General features: G+C 48.1%; 1 protein-coding gene across 17 annotated transcripts in view; it reads right to left on the bottom strand.

Moving 5' to 3' along the window:
* Positions 1–25,486, bottom strand: part of LOC106021825 — a 207,112-nt gene extending 181,626 nt beyond the window's left edge. For 5 of the 17 annotated variants that reach the window (XR_005870514.1, XR_005870517.1, XR_005870515.1 and 2 more), the window contains exon 1: positions 24,765–25,486. Coding sequence is in view for 1 of the 17 variants with exons in the window: in XM_040730355.1 (XP_040586289.1) it covers positions 24,765–25,359 (595 nt within the window). In the remaining 16 variants the exon portion in view is untranslated. The other 12 variants (XR_005870536.1, XR_005870535.1, XR_005870520.1 and 9 more) reach the window with 11 other exon arrangements.
* Between the last annotated feature and the right edge of the window lie 439 nt (positions 25,487–25,925).

Genomic DNA, 25,925 nt, shown 5'->3' with positions numbered 1-25,925 from the left:
TACAAAATATAGTTGTAATTTATATACATAGCGTTGTCCAACCCAGACCTCACATGGAAAACATCTTAGATCGTCTCCAGCCACAGGAAAACATCTTAGGTCGTCTACAGCCACATGACCCTATGCTTACCTTACTAGGCAGCACAATTTTAGCTACGGTTAAACTAACTCAACTTCCCTGGTCCTTGTGTCTTTGGACTGACATGCTAGTGACCTTGAACTGTCCACCGTCCAGTTCAAGTCAACCTGCATCGATGGCTGAAATGAACAAACCTAACGTTTGCACAGCCCCTTCCGAATCCCCAAGGCTATGCTGCTTCTAGTTCTCCAAGAAGCCTCTATTGAAACACTGCCGCCTTGTCTGCACGGAGATTCAAGAACTAGCTCCCCTGGGAAAGATTGGCAAGCCACTGAAACTTAATGGCCCATCTTGTAGACCAGCTTTGAAGGACATCCCACCATGTGCCCTTGTCTACCGCCCAGAAGTGGAGCATCTGGAAGCTTCTACTCCTCACAGCTGGACAGTCTGCTTATCCGTAAAACGCATGATTCGCCATCTCGACAGTGGGGATTGCAGGGGAGCAGTCATGTCCACTAGGGTGGAAAGGAAGGGCGGCACACGGGGAATTAATTCATCCTTCAAACCAGAGGAGAAAGAATACTTTGTTTATGGAGTGCTGCAGCAGGGCAGGGCGCTGGACAGTGACTGGGCTACTGAAAATTCACCAGTGTGCAGTTCTACAAGGTTAGTGTCAATCTCTGCCAGGTAAATGAGGTCCATGCAAAGCTTTGTAGATCAGGCTGGCCTCGAACTCATGGAGATCCATGCTCTACCACCTCTCTATGTGGTGTAGTCTCTATGGAAAGCTGTTTATAAGAACAAAACCTGGGACAAGGTGCCCTTATGGAATGTTTTACGATCTTGGTCTAGAAATCCCAGACTGTACTTAGACACCACAGCTGTAGCTCAGAGTGACCTGAGCCTTCCACTAAGAGTCCATTTTGACCAACCATGACTGTACCGATTTGTATGGATAGCCACGGTGGTTACACAGAGAGACCCTATGTTGAGAAAGGAGAGAGGGGGTGGGGAGAGAGAGAAACTGTACCACACATGTGAAGACAAAAGGATGTAAATTTGCTATCAGAAGTGCGCCATACAGGGTATGCTCAATTTCCCTTTGTCCGTGACCTGCATGAGTTACCGGAATGAGCCTCCTGTCCGTCCACTCCCTTTGCCTAAGGTCCCAGATAGCACGCAGGCAACCCTTTGTCATCAAGGATCAGGACAGAGTTGGGGATGAATGGTTAACCTGCGCTCCCCTTCTACATTCAGACCCCTGCCCCGGAATCGGAACTGAAGGAGAGCAGAACCCACAGGAGCCACCAAAACGGGGCCATCGCTATAAGAGGTAAACAGTCCCAAATCTCAGATCTTTGCACTATCATCCAGTGTCTTTCCAGGAGAATAAAGAATGCGCGCTGGGATCTGCCAGGGGATGCCTGATAGGATCTGCAACCCTCCAAGCCAGTCTGCGTGCTCCAGCTCACTCCAAAGAGTGCACAGCACACCCGCCGTAGGCGCCACGATAAAGACTGTGGAGCCCAGAGCGCTTCTGCCCTGGCGACTTCGGTCTGAGTATTTAGAGCCCCAGAGATAGAGATGGCCTCCAGGCAGGAGAGTAGACCAGTGAAGACACACAAGAGGCACCTGGCTGCAAATGCTGGCGGCTCTGGCGCCACTGGTGGTTTGCTTTTCATGTGCTAGGAAGTTATCTAGCTCCCTGCCTCCATTTCCCTGCCTGTCGAATGGGGGAATCCACAACGACCCACCTAACTGCCGTAAGGATGAATCCTCAGATGCAAATAGGTATGACACGCTCAGAGAGCAGGACCCCAAACAGACACGACCCCGTATGTGCACACTGACCTGAGCTGATAGGGAGGCATGGAGAGCAGAAGGGGAAGAAGGAAGTGGGTGGTCTCATTTTATATGTAAGACTCGACTTCCCGGAACTGGACTTCCAGGCAAGGAAGGGGAAATCGGAAGTTGAAGAGTGGGATTTGCCACCCACATGGCGGCTCACAACCGTCTATAATGAGATCTGAGGCCCTTGTGTGGCCTGCAGGTAAGAATGCAGACAGAACACTGTATACATAATAAATAAATAAATCTTTAAAAAAAAAAAAAAGCCAGGCGTTGGTGGCGCCCGCCTTTAATCCCAGCACTCGGGAGGCAGAGGCAGGCAGATCTCTGTGAGTTCGAGGACAGCCTGGTCTACAGAGTGAGTTCTAGGACAGCCTCCAAAGCTACAGAGAAACCCTGTCTCGAAAAAAAAAAAAAACCAAAAAAAAAAAAAAAAAAAAAGAGTGGGATTTGCAGGGCAGTTCATTCGGATTGCACTTCCTTATTCAACAAAGACAATTCTCTTTACCACCAGCACAGACCTAGTGAGCAAAAAGACAAGAAGGGTGACAATGGCCAGAGATTACTGAACAATTAGCTTCTGGGTGCCAAGAGACAAGTGCCAAGTGCTTGGAATCTTAGGCAATTGGCTGCAAGGCACACCCTTATTTTCCAGTTTTACAGATGGGGAAAGTGAGCCTGGAAAAAGACAAGTTAACTAGATCTGAGCTTTGAAGGGGCACAAGGGACACTCAGAGCAACCCCAGGTGAGCCGGGAGCCAGTACCTCACCCATGATGCTCTCTGGCCTTCTAATGCAAGGGGACAATTATTGCCATTTGGTTGTCTCTCTAACCATCTCAAAGATGCAGATCTCCAGGCAGGACCCCAGGTGTAAAAAGTCCAGGCTCCAGCCCCGAAGCAATAGCCAAATGACTAAGTCCTGGGGACAAACTGGGTCCCTCTCTGGAAGATAGGTGGGTGGTAATTTGGGTCCTCAGTGTGGAATGTCAGGCAGGTGGTAGCACAGGAACTGAGTAGGGCCTCCTGGAGCCACAAGTAGGTGATCTATTATCCTGATGGGAGTGAGCCAAGCTCACAGCTCAGCAAACTGATCTGGGGAGGGGAGGGGTAGGGAAGAGGTGGGGGAGGGCCCTACACTCACAGCTCCACATTTCCTACACAAAATGGGAAGCTCAGAGGAGGGTAAAGTACCATTCAGGTCAGCAGAGAGCAGACTCTGAATGCACTGTGAATCCACCTGCCATCTGGAACCGTCCTGAGGAGAAATTCAAGCTGCCAGGACTAGGTCTCTAGGAGCCGCCACCCCGACTCTGGACCTCAGGTCTTCTTTAAAGGCAATCTAATGTGATCTTCAGACACCAGCAGGGAGTGTTCAGTGTGTCCGTGTGAGTTAAGGGCTTCGTAGGATGTGGTAGCACGTGCCTTTAATCCTAGCACTCCGGTAGAGCCCCATGAGTTCAAGGCCAGTTTGGTCTACTAAGACCCCACAGTCAAGTTGTTACATAGAGAAACCCTACCTTGAAGAAAAACAAAACAAAACTGAAAGTACCTAATTTTCTCTTGTTGCCTAGTGAAGTAGTGCGTAAGGTAGATGCAGGAGACTCGTTGGCTCTCAGCTGGACAGCTTTGCTCTAACCACCATAAGGACAGAAAACTGAGCCCAAAATAGTTCCTTGTAACTTAAGAGAGCCTGTGAATCCAAGAACTCCAGCACAACCCTGGAAATGCCTTTGGCAGATGATTGCATACACAGATTAGGTGTCCAGAGGAAGTCAGCTGCTCTCACCGACTCTCTGCCAAGTAGAAGTGAGTGGCTACTCTCCTTTAAATATGCAAAACTGACCAGCAGCACCCGGGAGAGAGCTGCGAGGAGAGACAGGATGCACAAGCCAAACTAGGCTTAGTAGCCCACACCAACAGTCAAGCAAAGAGCTGAAGCCAGGAGAGCCTTGAGTTCACAGTCAGCATGGGTGGCACAGCTGCCTAGTACTCAGCACAGTGCGAATACCTGACATTGAAGACAGGAGGCTAAAGCTTTAGGGGAAACACAGTCAAGTGGTCAAGATCTGGGCCCTGAGTCCAGATTAGATAGATGGCCTTAATTAGGTTCCTAACACCAAAATCAACAAAAGGTAGCCAAGTTAATCAAAACTAGAAATGAAGTGCTGAGGATATAGCTCATATGTCTATTTAGCATTCCCAAAGCCCGGGGTTTGATCCATAGTACCATATAAAACCAGAGATGGTGACACGTAATAACCTATTATCTCAACACTCAGAGGTATTGGCAGGAGGATCAGAAATTCATGGTTGTCCTTGGTTACACAATAGATCTCAGGCCAGCTTGGGATGTATGACGCCCTAGGAAGAAGCAAGAAAGACAGAAATGATTTTTCACTGTGGGATATTCTCAAGAGAGTGGAAGGACAGCCCACAAAATGGAAAGGAACTATCGAGAGCCACGTGTCTGGGAAGGAATTGACACCAAAGAACTTCATTTTATGACACAACAACTACAAGAGCAACAAGTTTCTCTGAAGATATTTGGGAAGTCAAGGGACACAGGTAAAGACGCTCATTGGTGGTCATTAGAGAAATACAAATCAAAGCCACTGTGAGAGCAGGCGGGTGATTTCCACCTATAGTCTCAGCACTCAGGGATGCTGGGGCAGGAGGATGACAATGTCAGGAACCAGCCTGGGCTATGAAGTCTCAAAACCATAAATGAATAAAAGACGTTGTTATGCTTATTAAGATGGCTATTAGTGAAAGAATAGAAAAATGAAAAATACCAAGCATAGAGACCAGGAAAAAAATAGGAACTCTTGTACATTGGTAGTGTGGGTGTAGCATGGCATAATCACAGAAACCAGTATAATTCTCCTAATAGTTGAGCATAAAAGTCCTACAGAATACAGCAACACGTACACATCCACGTTCAAAGCGCTATCTAATTCACAGTATTTGAAAGGTGGAAGCAACCCAAACACACTTCAATCGACTAATAAACAAGTGTGCTGTGTACACACCATAAAATACTTGGGCAGTCTCCACAAAGAACCAATGCTATAGGGTAGATGAGACCACTGAGCACACTTGGCTAAGTGAACAAAGCCAGTCACAAGACAAACGTTGAACGATTCCACAGAGATGGTGTAGGAGAGCAGCCAGAGTCACAGAATTGCAGTTTCCAGGGCTGGTAGGGAAGTGAAAGTGTTTAATGGGTAACGAGTTTAAGTTTGCAATAATGATGAAGGCTGTAGTGATATTTAATAGGGATGGTTGGACAATGACTGTACTTAAAGTCACTGAACTGTAGCATATACAAAGAAGGAAAAGAAAGAGAGGGGACGGGAGTGAAGAAGTTAGGACAACAGCAAACAGTCTTTTGCTATGATACCCAAGATGGCCTTGAGCTCACACTGTATCCCAGGATAGCCTTAAATTCTTTTCTTCACCTCCCAAATAGCTCGGATTTCAGACTTCAACCATGGGGCAGGGACCCTAGTCTTAAGGGATTTGTGAGACCAGGACAATGACAGCAAACAGGATTAACATCTGCATGCCATTTTGTTATGGATTCTAATTAATAGCAGATTATGATTATCTTTGCTAAGATGTATTTGTGCTTGTTACTCGTGTGTACATGTGTCTGTGTGAACGTCTGTTATGTGTGCAGAGACCAGAAGAAGGTGTTGTATGGATGCCCCCAAAGCTGAAGTGACTGGAAGTTTTGAGATGCCGGGTGTGGGTGTTGCGAGCAGAACTTTGGTCTTCTGTGAGGATAAACATTCTTAAGTGCTGAGCCACTGCCTCGGTCCCCAACTTGTGATTATCTTAATGACACAGTACATCTCCTCTTGGCCCTTTCTTTCTGTCACTCCACCTTGCTCAAGGACAAAGACTGGACCTTCCAGGAACAGTCCAGATTCCTGTTCACTATCCCCCTGACAATCTTGAATATCTCCAGGCCCATGTCAACCTCCCTCTGTGTCCCTGTCCAATTTCCTCTCACAGCACACAGGAAAATGATAAGAAAAAAGCTTCATAAACCGGCAGATGATAAAAACCCGCATGAAATGTCATAGGGCTATTTTCCTCATGACATCAGGGGTTGGTTTGCTTCTTCAAAAGCAATCCTGCTATAATCTCTTCCTGTCGGTGAAGTGAAATGTGACCGTCATTCCAGTCTTCAGGTGAAATCCTCAGTGGCTAACCAGCCAGTAAGGGAAAGGTCACGGAGCCACCGGGACACTCATAGTGACCCACACCCCCACACAACAGAAACAGAGACCAGCGTGTGCTGAGGAGGTGGACAGAAAAGAGAAATGAACAGGACTACCTAAAATGTAGGAAGTAGCGGCTTTCCCTGCGATGCATGGCCGGAGGCGTGGAAGGAACTGATGGTGTGACTCCATTCCAGGTAAATAACTCTAGAGAAAGAGGTGTTAATTGTGGGTCAGGAGGGGCTGGACTGGAGTTGCATCCAAGCACACACAAAATAGGGCACGCCCACCATGAGGGCTGTTGGTTCAGCCATGACTTCAAGTCTGAGTTGAACACACTTGAAATCAGGACGGGTTCGTTGGATCTCATTCATGCAGAGTGCGATAGTTCATGTTGATAACCACCTTGATGGCATCTAGAAACGACCAGATGATGGACCTCCGGAAACGTCCTTGGAGGAGTTTTTAGACTGGGCGAGGAGGTGGGAGGGTCAGCCCTGAATGTGGACGGCACCATTGCAATGGGCTGAAGTCTTGGACTGAATAAAAAGGAGACAGCGCGCTGAGTGCCAGCCATCATCCGTTCATCACGGTCTGCTTCACACCTGCAGGTGCCACGTGACCCCACGTGACCCCACAGTGGTGGACTGAATCCTCAAACTTAACCCCAAAGCCACCCTTCCCCCTTTCAGGTGCTCTAGTCCGGTTTTGGCCTGAAACAATGAAAAAGACTAATACACAGAGTCTCACACTATACAGCTCCGGCTAGTCTCGAACTTGTGACTTCCCTGCCTCTACCTCCCCAGTGCTACCACACCCATCTGAAACCTAGAGACTTTTATATTTCAAAAGCCACCGCCCCATCTCATTTTCTTTTTTTTATTATTATTTATTAAGTTTAAATTTAGATTAGAAACAAGGTTGCTTTACAAGTCAGTTCCAGGTCCCTCTCCCTTTCCCTCCCCTCCTCCCGTGCCCTCCCCCCAACCCCCCCATTATCCCCTCAGTTCCCCAGGGAGGGTGAGGCCCTCCATGGGGGTGTCCATAGTCTGTCATTTCATCCAGGGCAGGGCCTAGACCCTCCCCCAAGAGTTCAGGGTGAGAGTGCATCTCACATTGTTGGATGGGAGTCCAAAGTCCATGTGTATACTCGGGATGGGTACTGATCTGCTGCCCAAGGCTCAATAGATTACCTAGGCCTCCTCACTGACACTCACATTCAGGGGGTCTTGATAAGTCCCATGCTGGATTCCCAGGCTGATGCCTGGGATTCAAGAGTTAACCTTTGTCAGGTCAGCTGTTTCTGGGGGTTAAACCAGCCCAGTCTTAATCCCTTTGGTCATCAGTCCTCCCTCTCTGTTACTGGCTTTCTTGAGTTCAGCTCAGTGCTTAGCCGTGGGAGTGTGCCTCATTTTCTCATTGGTGCGGTGGGCTTGTTGAAGAGTAAACCCAGGTCCTTACTTACAGCCAGCAAGCCCCAGCACCATCCCCCCACCCAGGCTTCTCTTTGGCTTCTTTGTTGGCAAGGGCAGATAGAAGGAGGTCTAGCCTTTTTTGGAGAAGGTCCCTCTGTCAGTGTTTCCTTCTGTACTGCCTGCTGCGGGCTCACCAGGGACTTTTGTAAGTAATCTACTTATCTTCCTGAGTAGACTCGCAGCCCTGCAGAGACATGACGGATCTGCAGTTCGTACTGTGGCGTTAGGAAGGTCTACACTCAGAAGCTGCTCGGGTTAAAGAGGGACTTCGTGCTTCCTGGAGGAGGTGACCCTTAAACCGGGGTCATCAAGCAAAGACAGGAGTTCCCTTGTTGCAGAAGTGGAGAAGGGACCGAATCTTACCCCCACTCTCAGCCAGGCTAATTCTTGTGCGATTGGAAGATGTAAAACTCAGAAGCCTGTGCAGAGAGAAATCTTCTGCAAGAATCCCATAATTCCAAAACTTCCTAATGATTCAGCCATATACTGTCTGGCCGCTTCTGTTGTGACCCAAGCCAGGGGCATCCTCAGGGCAAAAACACTCAAAGTTCATCTGGAGAGGGCTAGGATATAAACCATTCGTTCAGTAGTGCAATAAACACTGTGGACAGGCACCCAACTAAGAAGCTGCTGAAAACTTTCAAGTGCATGATTTCAGGATCTGGCTTGCCACTAGAAAAGAATGCTTCTGATAGGAGAAGGGCTGCAGGGATACAGGAAGATGCCCTCCCTGTCCTGAACTAAAGGAAGTCAGGCAGCTGGGAACAGAGCAGGGGGCTTTGGAGTCTGCTACACAGAGCTTCGGTGTACCAGAGCCGCACCCTCAAGGTCACAGGTGCCAAGAGGCTTTCAGGCGCACTCTTGAAACCCACCGCGTGTGGCAGCATACATCTGCGCACGCGTACTGAAACACATCTTCCCTTTGCACTCACACACTTTTAAATTAAATTTTTAAAAAATCTTTTTTTTTTCCTTTTAAAGGGAATGTTTGTAACAGAGAAAGCACGTAAGGAATGTTCAAAGTCATGGTAGAGAAGAAATACAGCCTTTGGCCCCTACAGGAAGCCAAAGCCGGACTCAGCCAGCTACACGTGTACAGAGCTCAGACCAGGTAACAGCACCCAAGGCCTGCAGCCCCCTGTCCACTCCTCGACCACCACCAATGCACACTTCTGGAAGGATGTGGCAAGGCAGCCCTCCAGGGAGAGACTTCAGCAGCTGAAGGAAGTCTGGGTGCCCTCGGGCTATGTCTTCCAGCTACAAACCAGTCTGGCCAGCCAGGGGAGTCTGGCCTTAGCCTCAGGGACTTCTCTGAACTCAGTGCAAGCAGCGTTTTGTATACACAGGAGTGGCCTCTTTAAAATCTCAAGACAGGCTGCTAGGATCCCAACAGTACCAGCCAGTTCCTGAGTCACAATTTAAGTGGAACACGGCTGTGGAACAAAACTGGTCACAACAAATGCTATGCTTTCCACTGCTGCTCTCCATAAACTCCAGGGGACTTTCCACACACAGGCCTTTTCCTTTTCCTATTTCCTCCTGCAATTGGGAAAAGTCAAACATTCAACCAGAGAGCAACCAAAGCTCTCCCAGGAGCATAGACAAGGGCACACTTTAGAAGCTTTGGGCTGGCATCATATGCAGACAGGTCTGACATTCTAATCTCACTCCTGCCCTGGTTCAAAATCAACCACAGCCCTCCGGGCAAGATTGGAACACCTCAGCTGGTTTTAGAAGGCCTCTGGCTATATTCCAGGCCCATCGAGAATCTCTCGAAAATTACCATCCAAGCAGAAGTTCTGTCTAACTCCAAAATGAACGCTGAACTCATCTCCTCCCTTCTCTCACTACAAAGCATTGCTCCCCCTGCACCCCTGCAACCCCGAGCAGGGTGTTTCTTCACAGCCTTCAAATTGTCTGGCTTGTAGTATCCATTCTCAAACCAGCAATGAGAAAGGAACCTGTCTTGGAAAAGGACACAGAAGACACCCAGGAGCACTGGAGGGCCCGATACATACCCCACCTTGACCTGGCCCTGTCCCCACAGACCCTAACTACACAATTCTCTTGGCATTCTAAATAACCCCCAGGTCTCTCCTGTTTCAGGGCCTTCGAGTGTGCTGTTCTCTTCACCTAATACACACCTAATATACACTCTCTTGAAGAATGAGACACTTGCAAAAGTTGGAATTAACAATCATGGCTGCTACTACGCCACACCTGCTCCTAGTTTTTGTCTTTTCCTACATATTTTCAGAACTGTATACAACATGGTAAGTATAAGCATCTATACGTTTACTCTTAAATTCGGATAAAGTTTCATCTAACCCGGGCTGGTCTTGAACTCTCAATGCAGTTGAAGCTGAGCCTGATTTCCTGATGCCACTGTTTCCACCTGAGATCCTAGGTGTCCACCCTCACACCCAGTATATAATCTCCTATTAAGCAGCCTTAAAGGAAACTTGATGCTAAGTGAAATAAGGCAGACACAGGCAGATACCAAATGATCTCACTCTTATGTGTATGTCTATGTCCTTGAGTTTGGGAGTAGAATGGTGGTCACTTGAGGCTGGGGAGCATAGAAGAGGGCATGGCCAAGCCTGTGGGCACCGAGTCACAATTAGACAGAAGAAATGTGTTTTGTGTGCTATTGCATGGGGCGGGGGTGGGGGGTTGGGGGGTGGTATAGATAATAACAATGAAAGATACACTTCAGAAAAGCTAGAAGAGGGCTGGAAGGATGGCTCAGAGGTTAAGAGCACTGGCTGTTCTTCCAGAGTTTCTGAGTTCAATCCCCAGGAATCACATGGTGGCTCGCAGCCATCTATGAGCAGGCATACATGCAGATAGAACACTGCTTATAATAAATAAATAAATAAATAAATAAATAAATAAATAAATAAATAAATAAATCATAAAAAAAGAAAAGCTAGAAGAAAAATATGAATGTCTTCCCACAGAGAACTGATCAGTATCTAAGCAAATACACCTGCTTAGAGCCCAACATGTCTATACGTGTTGAAGTACCACACGGTGTGCGATAAATGATCACAAATTTTTATGTCCATTAAAAACAATATTCTTTAAAACATGCATCTGTTCTAGTTTATTTTCTGTTTCTGTGATAAAACGCTAGCTGAAACTAAGGAGAAGGTGTCAGCCTATCTTCAAGGGAAGCCAAGGATCTCGGAGAAAGTTAAAGCCCTCTCAAGGCAGTCACCTGAAGGCAGGAGCGGAGGCACTGACCATAGTGGAAGTGATTTCTGTCTTATTCTTCATGTCTTTCTTATACAAACCAGGATGTAAGGGCAACACAGCCAATAGTGAGGGGTTCTCTCCTACATCAATTAACAATTCCAACTTAATAGGATGAAGGCAATTTCTCAATTAAGATTCCCTTTTCTGAGGTGACTCTAGTTTGTGTCAGGTTGACAAACTGGTTATGCACATCAATAATCCCAGCACTTGAAAAGCTGAAGCAGAGGGATTTCTGCTAGTTCAAAGACTACAGAGTGAATTTTAAGATAGCCAGAGACATAGAGCAAGATTATGTCTCAAGAGAAGACACCATGTACTTCAGACTCAGGGCTAGATGCCTCTGAGCTGGGATTGACTGGTAATCCCAAAGACTAGCTTTCCTGGTACCAGGAGGCATTACCCAAGCTTCCAAAGGAGGGAAACAACCAACAGTCCTGTCCAGCTATGACACCTCTTAACCATATCAGCAACTAGCACGGCTCGATAACCCTAAAGGGGCAACAGAGACACACACACCATAGGGGTAACCACAGCTCTTTAACTGGACTTGAAACCTGCTCAGCAAGAGGCCACTCGTGCCTTGTACTAGAAAATAGCCAACTACCCAGGGTCAGTGAAGTCATGGATCCTGTAGGAGAACCTACAACTGCCACTTTACTAATCAGCATCATCCTTAACTATACCATTAGTCCTTATGTCCTCAGATAAATGTAGTCCTCACCTCCCATCAAGGAACCTTCTTTTTGCAAAAGACAGAGATCACTAAAGAAACCACAACCTCCTGGTGGTGGTGGCGCACGCCTTTAATCCCAGCACTTGGGAGGCAGAGGCAGGAGGATCTCTGTGAGTTTAAGGCCAGTGTGATCTACAGAACTAGTTCCAACACAGTCAAGGGTACACAAAGAAACACTGTTTCAAAAAACCAAAAGAAAAAAAGACAAAATAAAACAAAAAAACAAGTCAAAATGCAAAGCTACAGAGCATAGTCCCAGTGAGCACATTACAACATAACTCCATGACCTTAGGTTCAGTGTTCACTGTGAACCAGGGCGTAGGGAAGATTGTAAGACTTGCCAGAAAAACAGGGGTTTACTGTGAGATTGTATCTCCTAGAAATGTCAGAGGCTAAACCCATTCACTAATATGACTCCCTAAGCATGGGCTGAACAAGCACAATAGACATGTTAACATGAATGGGAGAAAGCACAGAGGCCCCAACCCCACATAAAGGACTACAGACAGCTAAGGAATGCTGAGTGGGAGAGAAAGTCTTTTCCAGGGAAGAGAACACCAAGTAGTTATCCAATACCAAATGGTCAGTCCTGAAAAATACACACACACACACACACACACACACACACACACAGAGAAAATACAATCACACTTATATATAGACAGAGAAATACACACACACATATATATAGACAGAAATACACACACACATAGAGAGAGAAATACACACACATAGACAGAAATACACACACATATATATAGAAATACACACACACACACACACACACAGAGAAAATACAATCACACTTATATATAGACAGAGAAATACACACACATATAGAGAGAGAAATACACACACACATATATATAGAAATACACATACATACATACATACATACATACATACATACATACATACATATATACAGAGAAATACACACACACATATAGAGAGAGAAAGGCTAAGCGGGATTTTTTTGTATTTAGGAACACACACACACACACACACAAAACATATATATGTAACAATTAATGAAAATGAGAGGCCATGAATTGAAAGACGGCAAGGAATGGCATACAAGAGGGTCCAGAGAAATGGAAGGGAAGGAGGAAATGATGTAATTATAATATCAAAAAACTAAGAAAAATTTAAAATCCCCCCCCCCAAATAAAGCAAGGAAACAAGGAAGGGAGGAGGGGACGAACAAGGGAAGGAAAAGAACACATTCAGAAAAACGCAAGGCGGCTCCGGCACTCACTAGCAGCCCCACCTCTCACCCATCCCTGGATGATGACAGTGAACTTAGAGTCCAGACCCTTCCAGCCCCCACTGGCATCCTTTTCCGGGCATCCCTAAGGAGCTGTGGGATCAAACCGATAGAGTCCTTGAGTTCACCTCTGAGTGGGGCTGCACATGGGTTTCCATGACATCCGCTGGTCTCTGAGGAGATGTCACCCACTCACTAACCGGGCCCACGGATCCTGTGCCGCACAGGCACGTGAGTCAGACTTCCTATTCCAGGCACATTTTGAGAGGTGAGCAGCACAGTTCTAGTGAGTAACCAACTCAGACACTGCAGCTGGGGGAGGGGCCGCACACGCGCACCGTGGGACATCCATGCAGTGCAATGTGCTGTTCCTCCAGTTCAAGCTGCCAACCCACTCGGGTAGGGAACCACATGGAAGTTCCCCCCGGATGCATAGCGACCAGGTGAAGGGAGCCCATCTGAGGAGACCACAGCCGGTGACCACAGCCGGTGCGGTTCCAGTTAGCGGGACACTCTGGAAAGGGTGACATGGAAAGGTCACTAGTACAGTTGTGCTTATCAGAGCTGGGGCAAAGGAGATTCACAACGAATGAAGGATGATAGACACGCCCTAGGTCTTGACAGTGACATAGGACTTGACAGCATTACAGAGCTGTCTGCATTTACCAAAACACAGGGTATGGATGTATATACACACACACACACACACACACACACACAGTGAATTCTCTTAAAATTCTCTCTTTACTAAACCTGATCTTAGAAGCGACATGCAGAGTCTCTTCATGTTAGTCATCCCTTTTGCTCCCTGCTTTTGAGGACAGCTTTTAACTTCTATCACTCACTTGGCTGTGGAGGCCATTTGTCTTTTGTGACCGGGGGTTGCTTTATATATAGATACTAGATTCCAGCAATTGAAATATATTGCAGACCCTTTAAATAGCTTCCAAGACCTTGCGATGTTTTATTCACATTTAGTTATTAATGGAGAAGGGCATAGACCATGGTGTTTCTGTAGAGGTCAGAGGGCAGCTTGCAAGAGTCACTTCTCGTCTTCCCCTGTGGCCTCTGGGTCGGGGATTGAAGTTAGGTCATCAGGATTGGCCATATTCTGATCCTTTACTAACTTTAGATATCATCAGAGTCTGAGAGCCTAGACATGCTTTCATTTTTCTTTTATACTATGATGCTTTGTTCTATCAGGCCTGTCTTCTGTGCTCTGTCTCTCTGGTTTGCTAACCTCTGTGTCCCATCTCTCCAACCCTTCCTCAAAGAGCACTTCAGCATCAGTGTCTTTACTTGCTTTAAAGCATGTAATCCCAGCACTCGGGAGGCAGAGGCAGGCGGATCTCAGTAAGTTCAAGGCCAGCTTGGCCTGCAGAGCAAGTTCGACAACAACCAGGGCGCAAAGAAACCCTGTCTCTAACAAACAAACAAACAAAAGAGAGAGAGAGAGAGAGAGAGAGAGAGAGAGAGAGAGAGAGAGAGAGAGAGAGAGAGAGAGAGAGAGAGAGAGAGAGAGAGAAGAAAGAAAATGCGTATATTCCATGTGTTTTCAACACTCTTAGTTTCATGTATGTGTTTTCTTACTTGTCTCCCCCACATGCAGTAAGTCCCTTAAGTATCTCACTACTACGCTGTCTTTGGGCACTTCTGGCCCACCACTCAGCATTTAACAGATATTCATAAACATTCACTGGCAAAGAGTGGAAAAATAATTTCCCATAGACTAAGTGTAGTAAGGTGCAGGCCTCTCATGTCTGCAGTTGGAAATGGGGCAGGAAGATTTTGAGTGTTTGGCTAGCCTAGAATTTATGAGTTTGAGCCTAACCTAGGATGTATAAGAAGATTTTATCTAAAAAGCAGAGACCAGGGGTTCATGTGATTGAGACGAACATGTTTCTAGCATGTAACTCACAAAACATTTTTAAGACAGGTTAGTGGATCACATACAGGAGCAACATCACTTGTCTCCAAAACAGTAGCAAATTTATCTAAAATTATAAAACTGCTTAGATGCTAGAATACAAAAACCCTAGTCATGTGATTGGCCGAAGACAGGGGAAAAAAAAATCAATCTATGTAGCTGTTTATAAAGCTCAGCATCCAAGCGAAAGGAATCAAACCAAAGGAAAGATTAAACAATGAAACAGTCACTGAGCAGAAATATTACTCAGCCAATAAAGTCAAATGAACAGTACATAAATAGTATTCAGGGATGCGTATGACTGAGCAGTAACAAAGAGAGAAGTCAGAAGCTGAGCTTGCACAGGGTAAGTAAGAAAAAAGCAACAGCAAAAAAACAAAAACCTGATAATTTCCATGTCACCTGAAGATATTTTCCAATTCTACTTCTTCTGTGTGTGAGTTTGTGTCCGTATGTGTATACGTGTATCTGTTTGTGTATGACTGTGTATGTATGTATGTCTGTGTGCATGTGTGTGTGTCTGTGTGTGTGTCTGTCTATATGTGTATGTATGTGTGTCTGTGTGTGTCTGTCTGTCTGTCTATATGTGTATGTATGTGTGTCTGTGTGTGTATGCCTATCTCTCTGTGTGTTTATGTATGTGTGTCTATGGGTATCTGTGTGTGTGTCTGTGTTTATGTGTCTGTCTATGTGCTGGTAATCGAATCCCACACAGGACCTTGTCCATGACAAACATGTTGTCCTGCTGAGCCAAATTCCTAACTTCAGAAATGATTTTTTAAAATAGTTTTCTTTCCCTTCCTGCCCTCCCCGGTGGGGGATGCTTCCTGGGCTCGAAGTTGGTGTCTTGGGAAGGATAGGAGAGTATCCTACCACTGAGCTATACCCGGTCCTCCTTCAGATTCTTACAGCTAAGTTCATACTTCTCTGATGGCGAGGATTTTAACTTCCCTAATCACAGCTGTGTCCACCAAGAGTCCAGAATCCCCCAGTCTGGTGTTTGCTCTTGAAGTCCACCTTCCACGTGTTTCCAAGCATCTTGCTAAATCTGAACCTTGGAAATTGACTCTTGCTGAGATGCTTTCTAGAGGGCCCATTTCGAGGGCCTCACAGCAATCAGTCTGGCCACTGCTGACCTAGATAGTGCCCCACGTCCTTACCTCCCCACAGATACCCCACTTCCTGTCTCCATTCGGAACCCCATGACCCAGGGACCTGGCTGCTTAGTGGTCAGCCCACTGCTTCCTGCCAGAAAGGATGCAGCTAAGACCCGAGACTTAGGCCAGGCTTCTTCTCTGCTACAGCAGATCCATGGCTATGGTCCCATTCACCTGCCTGCCTCCTCCCCGCAAAGGCATTAGCAAGTTAACCTTCACCCTCCTTCCTCTCTCCTATGGAAGATTTTGTTTGGTTATTTTTGGATAGTCTTCTGTATACCAGGTTGGCCAAAATTCGGCATGTACCTGATCATGACCTTGGACGTGACAGTAGATCCTCCTACTTCTACTTCCTGGTGTTCGCAGCTTTGCCTGCTCCATGAACTACTTCCTATTCCATGACGTACATGGGCATGGCAGTAGGCGTTCCTGCCTCTACTTCCTGGGTTCCGGAATTACAGCTGTGCTTGACTCTGTGTACAGTGTTAGGAGTCAAGGCCAGGACCTCTCCCATAAACAGCCTAAGACTGAGCTGCGTTCTTGCCCCGGGGAAGCATCCTGATGGAAGGTCGGGTTTCCTCCCTTTGCAGAATCCCATGCCTGCCACTCATACCATTCACTGAACGCCTCCCAGACCTCACGCCTATCTCATGGAAATATCAGCCAAACCAAGTATAGTTTTCCTAGTAGCCACGATAAATAAAGTTAAGAAACAGATTAAAATAACTTTAATAACATATTACACTGAACCCAAGAAATCTAGGTTTGTTGCCATTTTTAATGATCCAATCAACATTTGAAACTGTATTGCTCAGATTTTACATCCTTTTGGGTTGTGCTTTCAAAAATGTTCTACGCAATTAACAGAGAGCACATCCCCAGTTCACTTCTAATATTCTGGACACAAAAGGCTATACTGTCCTGGAGTTTTACATGCTGGGATCTTCAGGGAAGAGCCAGCAGCCCATTCCTGTAGCCTCATCAATGGCTCACCGCCTAGAGAAGTGCTCACAATGCTTGTCTACTGGTTCTGCACATTCCACATCCAACCTCCATTTACCTTCTTCTCAGCACCAAAGCCAGTGCGCTGACAACAGAAGCTAAGTTGGACAGAACCACACTGCTGCCTATTAACACTTTCAGTGACTCCGTCATTCACCAGGTAAAAGGCAAGAGCTTTCAGTTAGGAGCCCCGGCACATGTGTGTAATCCCAGCACTTTGGAAGCTGAGTCAGGAGGCTTCCTACAAGGTTCAGGCCACCCCGCATGACACAGTGATTTACAGCCTGAACTATACATAGAGATCTGGTCTCAGAAAAAGAGAGAGGATTAGTATGGCGGTTTGAATAGGAATGCCCCCCATATACTCATGTTTAAGTGCTTAGCCCATAGGGAGAAACACTATTAGGAGGTGTGGCCTTGTTGGAGTATGTATGACCTTGTTGGAGGAGGTGTGTCACTATGGGATAGGCTTTGAGGCTCAAGCTATGCCCAGTGTGGCACACAGTCTCCTTCTGCTGCCTGAGGATCCAGATACATAACTCTCAGCTCTTTCTCCAGCACCAGGTCTGCCTGAATGCTGCCATGCTTCTCGCCATGACGATAATAAACTAAACTTCTGAAACTGTGAGCCAGCCTCAACTAAATGTTTTCCTTTATAAGAGTTGCCATGAAAAAAAAAATGGCCGGGTATTGGTGGCACATGCCTTTAATCCCAGCACTTGGGAGGCAGAGGCAGGCGGATCTCTGTGAGTTCGAGGCCAACCTGATCTACAAAGCGAGTTCCAGGACAGCAATGGCTGCCATGCCTGTTACATAGAGAAACCCTGTCTGGAAAAACAAAACAAAACAAACAAACAAACAAAAAGAGTTGTCATGGTCATCATGCAGTCTGTTCACAGCTATAAAATCCTAAGACAACTAGAGAGAGAGTTCAGCCAATAAGGTTCTTGCCTTACAATCATAACAACCAGGAACCCGTATAAAAAGGATGTGTTCCCAGTCTAGCCTATTCGATGAACTCCAAGCAAGTGAGAGATCCTGCTTTAAAACCAACCAACAAGCAAAAACAGGGGATTGCACGTGAACAGTGTCCTCTGGCTTGCACACACATGTGCTTAAACACACTTAAATTCAGCCACCCCAACATACATAAACAATGAGAGATTTTGCAAAGTTTCTAAAAAGCGTTGCAGCACGTGGCTCTGATTTCTGTTTCTGTTATTGCCACCTGGGTCTCCTCAGGCCCTTCTTGCTCTTCTCCAGGGTGGAGAGTGAGACTTGGGAGCTGCTCAAGCGACTGTCTGACCTCTCCCTGGGACCTAAAACACATAACCCCACCCCAGCACACTAGCTCCTCCGCCTGCATGACAGACCGGTATCCGCGTCTCAAAGGAACTGTTCTAGGAAGACAGCATCCTTCTGCAGCCCACTCCAGGCCTCCAGATGTTAACGTTCCTCTGCTGGGCTCACAGATACCATAAACGTCATTATCGTGTGTGTAATTCCTCTCCTGCCTCATCCTGCTTTAGCATAAGTTCGGCTAGCACAGAAACATGCCCAAGTGCGCGAGAAGGAAGGACTGAAGAGCGACTGTGAGACTTCAGCCTCTAAGGGTTTAACCATTTACTGGGGAAAGACAGACACGTATGCAGCCCGCCCGAAAAACAGGCAAGCACTAGGAAGGAAAGTGAAACTCAGAGGAACCGGGAGAAAGGAAGACCGACATTTTACGAGACAGCCACCAAAGAAGCAGGTTAATGGTGATAAACACAGCAAGTCATACTTACATGCTACCCCACTGTGTGTCAAGCCTGACAGGACACAGGCCGAGCACCCAGCAGCTATTAGTAGAGGGTACTAGGCCCACGTGGCACTGACATCATGCCTCCCCTTCCCTCTCCCCCCTCCCCCTCGTTCTCTTGTGTGACCTTTATGAAAATGGAAGCCATAGGATGGTAGTAGATTCTTTTGTCTATTTGCTTTTGCTAGTTCCCCAGCCGCTAGACCAGTGCCTGGCACTCAGCAAGTGCTCGGTAAATGAATGAGTCACTCGATCCGTGCTTGAGAGAGCAGCAAACAGCAGGGCTGAATCACCAGGCAAACAGCCCTGAAGAATAATAAACAACGGTGGCGGCTTCTACTCAAGGGCTTATTTCTGCCCCAAGCACTGGGCACCATCCCTCAGCGGGCATAACCACCCTGTCGTGTAGGTGGCATGGCAGTCCGGCCTCTCTGGTTGGACCCTCCAATCTCTGCACTAGTGCCCGTGCGGCCAGAACTAGAAAGCCGATGCCGACTGATGGAAGTCACCGGTCTCTCCCCATCGGTATTCAGACCCAGAATGGTCTGGTGGGTTGCACGTTCAGATGCACCCAGAGACCCAGGAAAGTCACCAAGTTCCATCCCTGTGAGAAAAATGTCATTTGCTAGCTTTGACTCGGGGGTTGGGAGGGGAGGGTGTGTGCTGACCCCGGGTCGCCTGCCCTTTAAAGGTCTGATTATCATGTCCACTTCTAACAGCTGAGTGCTTCATCTCCTCCATTTACAAACAGGGAAACTGAGGACATGCTTGCTGTAAGGTTCCGGGGATCTATACTCGGCTCCTTTCTATGATAGCCCAGGCTGCCTCTTGCAGCTACCTGGCTTCCTCCTCTTTGGAAAGTCCTTTCCTCGTCTGCAAAGGCACTCTCCTGGAAGGCAGGCCAGCTAAGTGCGACCCGATTCCCAAAAGGCCCAGGGCTGTGTAGGCACCAGAGAGCCTGCGCACCGGAAGTTTAAGGTCAATGACAGAAGAGAGGCAGGTCGATGAAACAGCTTCCCCCCACCGATCAAAGCAGGAGGCGATCGATTGCTCGAGCTACCGCTCACTTGCCTGGCTTCAAATAAACAAACTGACGTTGGGAGAGACAGATTGGTTAAGAGCACCCTCTGCTCTTCCAGAGGACCTGGGTTCGGTTCCCGGAAACCACACAAAACTGACAACTGTCTGTAACTCCCCAGGCACCCGGTACAAGTGTTGCACATACATACATGAGGACAAAACACTCATACACATAAAAATAAGTAAAAAAAAAAAAAAAAAGGAACAGCCTACAAACAACAAACCAAAGTAATAGAATTCTAAGATTAAAAAAAAAAAAAAAAAAGAACCAGTTGGACATGGTGACAAACGTTGGTTATCCCAGCACTCTGGAGAAAGGGGAAGGAGGATTGGGAATTTAAAACCAACAGGAGACCCTGTCTCAAAGCAAAACAGTAGCTGGGTATGGTGGTCCATGCATTTAATAGAGCACTTGGGGAGAAAGAGGTAAGTAGATTTTTGTTAGTTTGAAGCCAGATGGGTCTACACAGAGACTGAGGACAGCCAAAGCTCCATAGAGATGATGATAACAAAACAAAGCAAGACAAACAGAAAAGGAAAAGATTTAATATGGCCATGGGCTAAGAGTGTAACTCCGGTAGGGTAGAGCATTTGGCTAGCATTGCCTGATTATTCCCTAGGCTGAATCCCCAGAACAGCGGGGGAAGGGAGGGAGGGCAGGCTAGAAGAAAGGAACTGAGTCTCCAAGACCACATCAACAAGCCAGTGTTTTTTCTCTTAACGATAGGGTGCAGGGAAGGCCAACGTCATTTTGGTACTGATGGAGGCCCCGCCCTGAGTCCCCTGACAGATAGATAGGCTGGTGCTCACAGGGCACCTAGGATTGGGAGGAAGCATTAGTGGTCTCCAGGGAGCTCCAGTCTCCATCTGCTATAAAGTCAACAGCAATTCAATTCAGGACACAGCGCTGGAAGGCTTTGGGTTGCAAAGCCAAGCAGGATGCCTGGGGAGAGTCATTTGTTAACCATCGTAGGCTCTCCCCACCTACCGGACACCCAGTGGACCCCTTCCAAGTCCACAGCCCAGAATGCTTCCAGCACCGAACCCTCCGTCTTATCTCAGCCTGCTGTGTGTGGCAGCCAAGACAGGCAGCTGAACAAAGGTATGTCCCCCGAAGCTACTGCTCCTCCTGGGACCCGAGTCGGGTGTGCAGGCAGGGCAGACTCAGGCTTCCTGCTCAAGGTCAAGGGCAAGTCTTTCAGTTTCTTCTTCACTATCTTCTGACTTCTGGAAGTGGCCAAATGGCCCTGACCTACATTCCATCGGCTTAGCAACCGCCCAGCTACCTGGCCTGGGGTGATGCCTTTAGCTCCCAGCAGGGTTGGTTCCTAGTCTAAAACCTGGTAATAGTAATAATCCTATTGCTGAGAGGTTAGAATGAAATAATATATATCTACAATATATAATAATATATCTAAATAATATACAATAATGTATCTAAAGCATTTAAAGCCAGCCTGAATGTGGTGACATACACTTATGAGTCCAATATATAGGAGGCTGGGGCAGAGAGAATGCTGGTTCAAGGCCAGTTTAGGCAAAACCAAACACACACAACCCTATCCTTAAAAAGAACTCCATGAGTGGATGGGGGTGGGGATGGGTAGTGGAGGAGGTGGTGGGGAGGGCGGGAGAAGGGGATAACTGGAGTTAGTATGTAAAATGAAAATAAACATAAAAAGAGCTCAGTGATGACTGGATACTCTCTCTCAAGACCTCTGCAAAGTTGTGGACAGCACAAATGAAAAGAATGAGCCTAGCATACTAAAGAAACTGAAAGTCTCTGCCACACAACAATCCTCGTTCCTATTAGTTACTATGACTACGCATTGTTCCTTAGAGAACAAGCGCCAGAAAAGCAGAATCCAACCATCCAGGCCCCTACCAGACCTCCCATGATCTACAGACCTACAGCCCCAAAGCCCCCATCTGACCTGATTTCCAAAGTGACACATAGCTACTACTCTAATGGCAGAACAAAGGGTTCGCTGCGCAGCCTTCCACGAGATTGAACTTCTGACACCTTGTAGAAAGATATAGCCCTGACTGTCAGCAGGGCTCTACTGACACTGTTCTCCTTCTGTTTTGTTGTAACTTTCAGATGTTTAGTTTTCCAGGCAAGCTGCACACTGGAGCTCAAGCAGGCCTACAGCCAAAGCTGGCTTTGCACTCACAGTAATCCTCCTGCTTCAGCTTCTCGAATGCTAGGATTACAGGCCTGGGCTAGTCTAGGCTAGTCTTTATTTATTTGTTTGTTTGTTTGTTTGTTTGTTTGTTTATTCGTGTGTGCAGAGAATGTGCCAGAGCAGGCCTGGAGAGGTCATAAGACAACACTGGGGAGTCGGTTGTCCCGTCCGCCATGGGTTTCCATAGGCCTTCAGACTTGCCAGGAAATCACTGTTACTCATGGAGCCGACTCCGCTGCCTGGCTACACTTATTCCATGTTGCTGCTCTGCTCCCCGTTTTGAGACAACATGCCAACAGGGACATGAGATACACGTGGGAGACAAGTCCCGGTGTCACCACAAACTGACAGTACAAAGAAAAATGGGGTAGGGGCGGGGGTGGGGGCTCAGCGGGGCGGACAGTGTTATAGCTGCGCCCCACACTAACTAGAGAGGGGGAGACACAGCAAGTCAGTGCCCGGAAAGGGCACGTGACATCTACAACATATGCAAGTATAGCCACAGCTGCCTTTCAGTTCACCACCCTGCCAGTGAACGGGGCAGACTTCACAAAGCCTCACCCCTAGATGGAGAAACCAATGGCTACTGAGGGAGGAAGGATCGAGACTCTCCATGGATGAGTCTCGATTAGGTCATCCAATCCCCGGAAGTCAGCTCTAAACACGTGTACCCACAAGCAGCAGTAAATGGACTCCACAGGCTATACTTATATATACATATGTGTGTGTGTGTCTTTCTCTCTCTCTCTCTCTCTCTCTCTCTATATATATATATATATATATATATATATATATATATATATATATACACACACACATATATAGAATTTAAAAGGAAGTTATGAATTTAAGAGGGAGCTGGGGGTGGCACATCACATCACAAATTGCAGTGAGGAGGGGTGAAAATGATGTAAATACCATACAGAATTCTCAAATATATACATTAAGGCATAGAGTCCAGCAAATATCCAAGGCCCTCAGTGTCCGGGAAAAGGCTGACCTGTCCTTGATGTGAGCAAATTCAGGGTCACTCAAACAAAATGGAAGGGAAGGTAACTGTGTCCCAAAGGAGTCGACAGCTGAGGTACCTAAGGATAGCACCGAGCTTGGGCAGACAAAAGGGCACAGGCATGGCACACACAAGCCCCAGAAACCATGGAGATGCTCAGAACTGCAGTCTTTCGGAAAGCCAGCCCCAGAAACCACCAGAGACATCATCAGAGACATCAGAGACAGGACCCTTTCAGCTCTGAAAGCTGCTGCCACAGAGGCAGAGCCGGATGAGTCGGCGATGGTTGTTAAAAGGAGAAGAATATAAAAAGGAAGGGAGAAACTGATTCCTTCTACTTTTCCAGAGAAGCTGGCCTGTGCAAAATTCTGCACTCAAGGCAGGTATAGCAGGAAGATGCAGCCACCCTTAACCGGGCAGAACAACAAGGCAGTCCCATGACCAGTCATTCCCAGACAGCTGGGGGAGGAGGGTGGTCCCCAGCAGGATAGCCCACAATGCCCTAACCCAGTCTGGACACCTCACCAAATCTGTCAGGAACCCAGTTGAGCCCCAAAGCCGTAAGGCACTTACTTCCTCACCTCCGAGATGTGTACCCAGTATGGCAGAGCAGGCCACGAGGCTTTTCCCAGTCATGGATCCCATTTGTCCTTCTGCTTTCATGACAGCTTTCATGACTGATTCAAATCTTTGAGGGAATCCCACTTGGACTTCCAAGGATTGAACACAAACCCTTTCCCACCAAGCCAGAGTTTTAGAGGGACTAGCTACGGCCACAGGACCGTGGCAAGAGAACAAGCCCCAACTTGTCACTGCCCATATGCAAAACAGGCCTGCAACATCCTACCGCAGCTAGTTTAAGAGACTGAAGACTACATCCTTAGCCAGCCACCCCCCCCAACACACACACACAAACACAACACACTCCGCCATGGCTTTCTCTTTGCCAAGTGGCAACAGCCCCTCAAAAATATAAGAGGGGAAAGAAAACATAGAAACCTCACCCTCTTGTCCCTACACCCTCGTAATCTTCTAGAATATCCTGAAGAGCTCAAAAGAACACACTAACAGACTCGAAAACAGGTAGGAAAAGCCACGATGTGTGTACACATGGACCATGAGGTTGCGCTTCCTGGAAGTCTGCTCCGCTCTCCCACACCGTGGGTACAAGCAGAAAACATTAGCCAAGGAAGGGCCAATCTAGTCAAAGCAACAGCCCATCCAAAAAGAATTAGCATGGTGTGGGTGTGGGGGGTCTTCAGCAAACACAGGCACGTAATGGAAAAGCGGAGAAAGTTTCAGGACCCAGTTTGGGAGTTCCAGGAGATCACCTTCTTCCTGCCCCGAGGGGGTGTCTCAGAGGAGGGCTGGCCGAGGATGGAGCATCCCTCGCCACAGACTTCCAGTTTCGCCAATGAGGCCTTCAAACCACACCAGCGGCCCCAAATCTGCGCTGATTGCAGGGGGGGGGGGAACGTCTCTTTTTCAGACATGAGGAAATGGGCTTTTGATCAAGTGCATAAATCCAGAACTATCTCTGTGCAAGAGCCATTCTGTGTAACCTCCCCCACCCACACCCCTCACCCCAGCCCAAACTCTCTGGCAGCCTCAAGTCTACTGATGAGGAAAAGTGAACCCCGGAGCCCCCTTTTCCTCTCTCCAGACTGTACAGCCCTGGGCTCCAGAGTTTCCTGGGGATAAACTTGGAACTTACGGGAGGGTAGATTCAGCCATGACTCCCAGGTCACCCGGGCTGCCAACATCCTTTCCGCGTGGATATCCACTCGGGGCCGGAGGGGTGGGCTTTGGGTTTTGCTGGCTCGCATCCTGGTTCGCAGCTCCCCTTCATCCCGGCCTGGTGGGGCCCGCTCGGCCAGCGGGTCCATGTGCTCGGCGGCTGCACGCGCTCTGCCCGGTGGAGCGCGGGGCTGGCGGGTGGCCCGTGACGTCACGGCGGCTCGCTCCCGACCGCGGGGGAAGGGGAGAGGCGCGCGCCGCCACCGGGCGGGCCGCGTGTGTCCCGGGTCTCCCGGTGCCTGGAGGTCCCCGGCCTGCGAGGGGTGGTCCTGCTCGCCCCTCTGCTTGGCTATCCCAGGCAAAGCAGGCACCAAGCCCCTGAGCCGGAGGACCGCACGGAGGCGGCGTGCCAGCGAGGCTGCCTGGTGCTCCGTTGGAGAACACACTCCGCTCGCCCTGGGCTGGGGGTTCTGGCCACACTCGTACCCAGGTCTCACGGCAGCCCCTGTACGCCCAGGCGATGTCAGCTGGCTTCCTAACCAGTGCCCCTCTTTCTGAAGCAGACGCCCCATCCCCCCCCTTCACCTTGAAGGCTAGCAGTCTTCCTACTTTCCAGACGGACGAGACTCCAAGTGAATTAAAAGGACCAAGATGCTTGGAGATGACGTCAGCCGTTCCCGTTAGAAGACCCCTGGATCCCTTCTACCCCGTAGTCTGAGAACATCCCCCGTGTGCCACCAACCAACTGCGGTTCTGGCGAGCCGGACGAACGCTCGCACGCCGCGCGCTAAGCGAACCTGAGCCGAGAGAGGGACCACCTGTCGGTGCAGCATCCTTCGCTCTCGGTCCACACAGGGCATTTATTATTAAGCCAGCCTCTCGAATGTCCAAAAGCCTCCCCGGAGGAAGGAAGCTGGTGTGGGTGGCACCGGTGCCCCTTGCTTTCCCTCTATTAAATCCGGGTACTGAACAGGTGCAAGATGCTACCTACCACCATTCAGTCCAGCGTGGTACCCTGCGACAACCGGGAAGGGGGAGGGAAGATGAGATAGATTCGACCCTAGAAGGAAACCCGAGTCCGGTACGCGTGAGGACACAGTAACCGTGGGATGGAATAAGGGCCCACACTCTTCGCCAC

The sequence above is a fragment of the Mesocricetus auratus genome, unplaced genomic scaffold (genome assembly GCF_017639785.1).
Source record: "Mesocricetus auratus isolate SY011 unplaced genomic scaffold, BCM_Maur_2.0 Super-Scaffold_100023, whole genome shotgun sequence".
NCBI lineage: Eukaryota > Metazoa > Chordata > Mammalia > Rodentia > Cricetidae > Mesocricetus > Mesocricetus auratus.
This window is presented reverse-complemented; position numbering and strand designations above follow the sequence as displayed.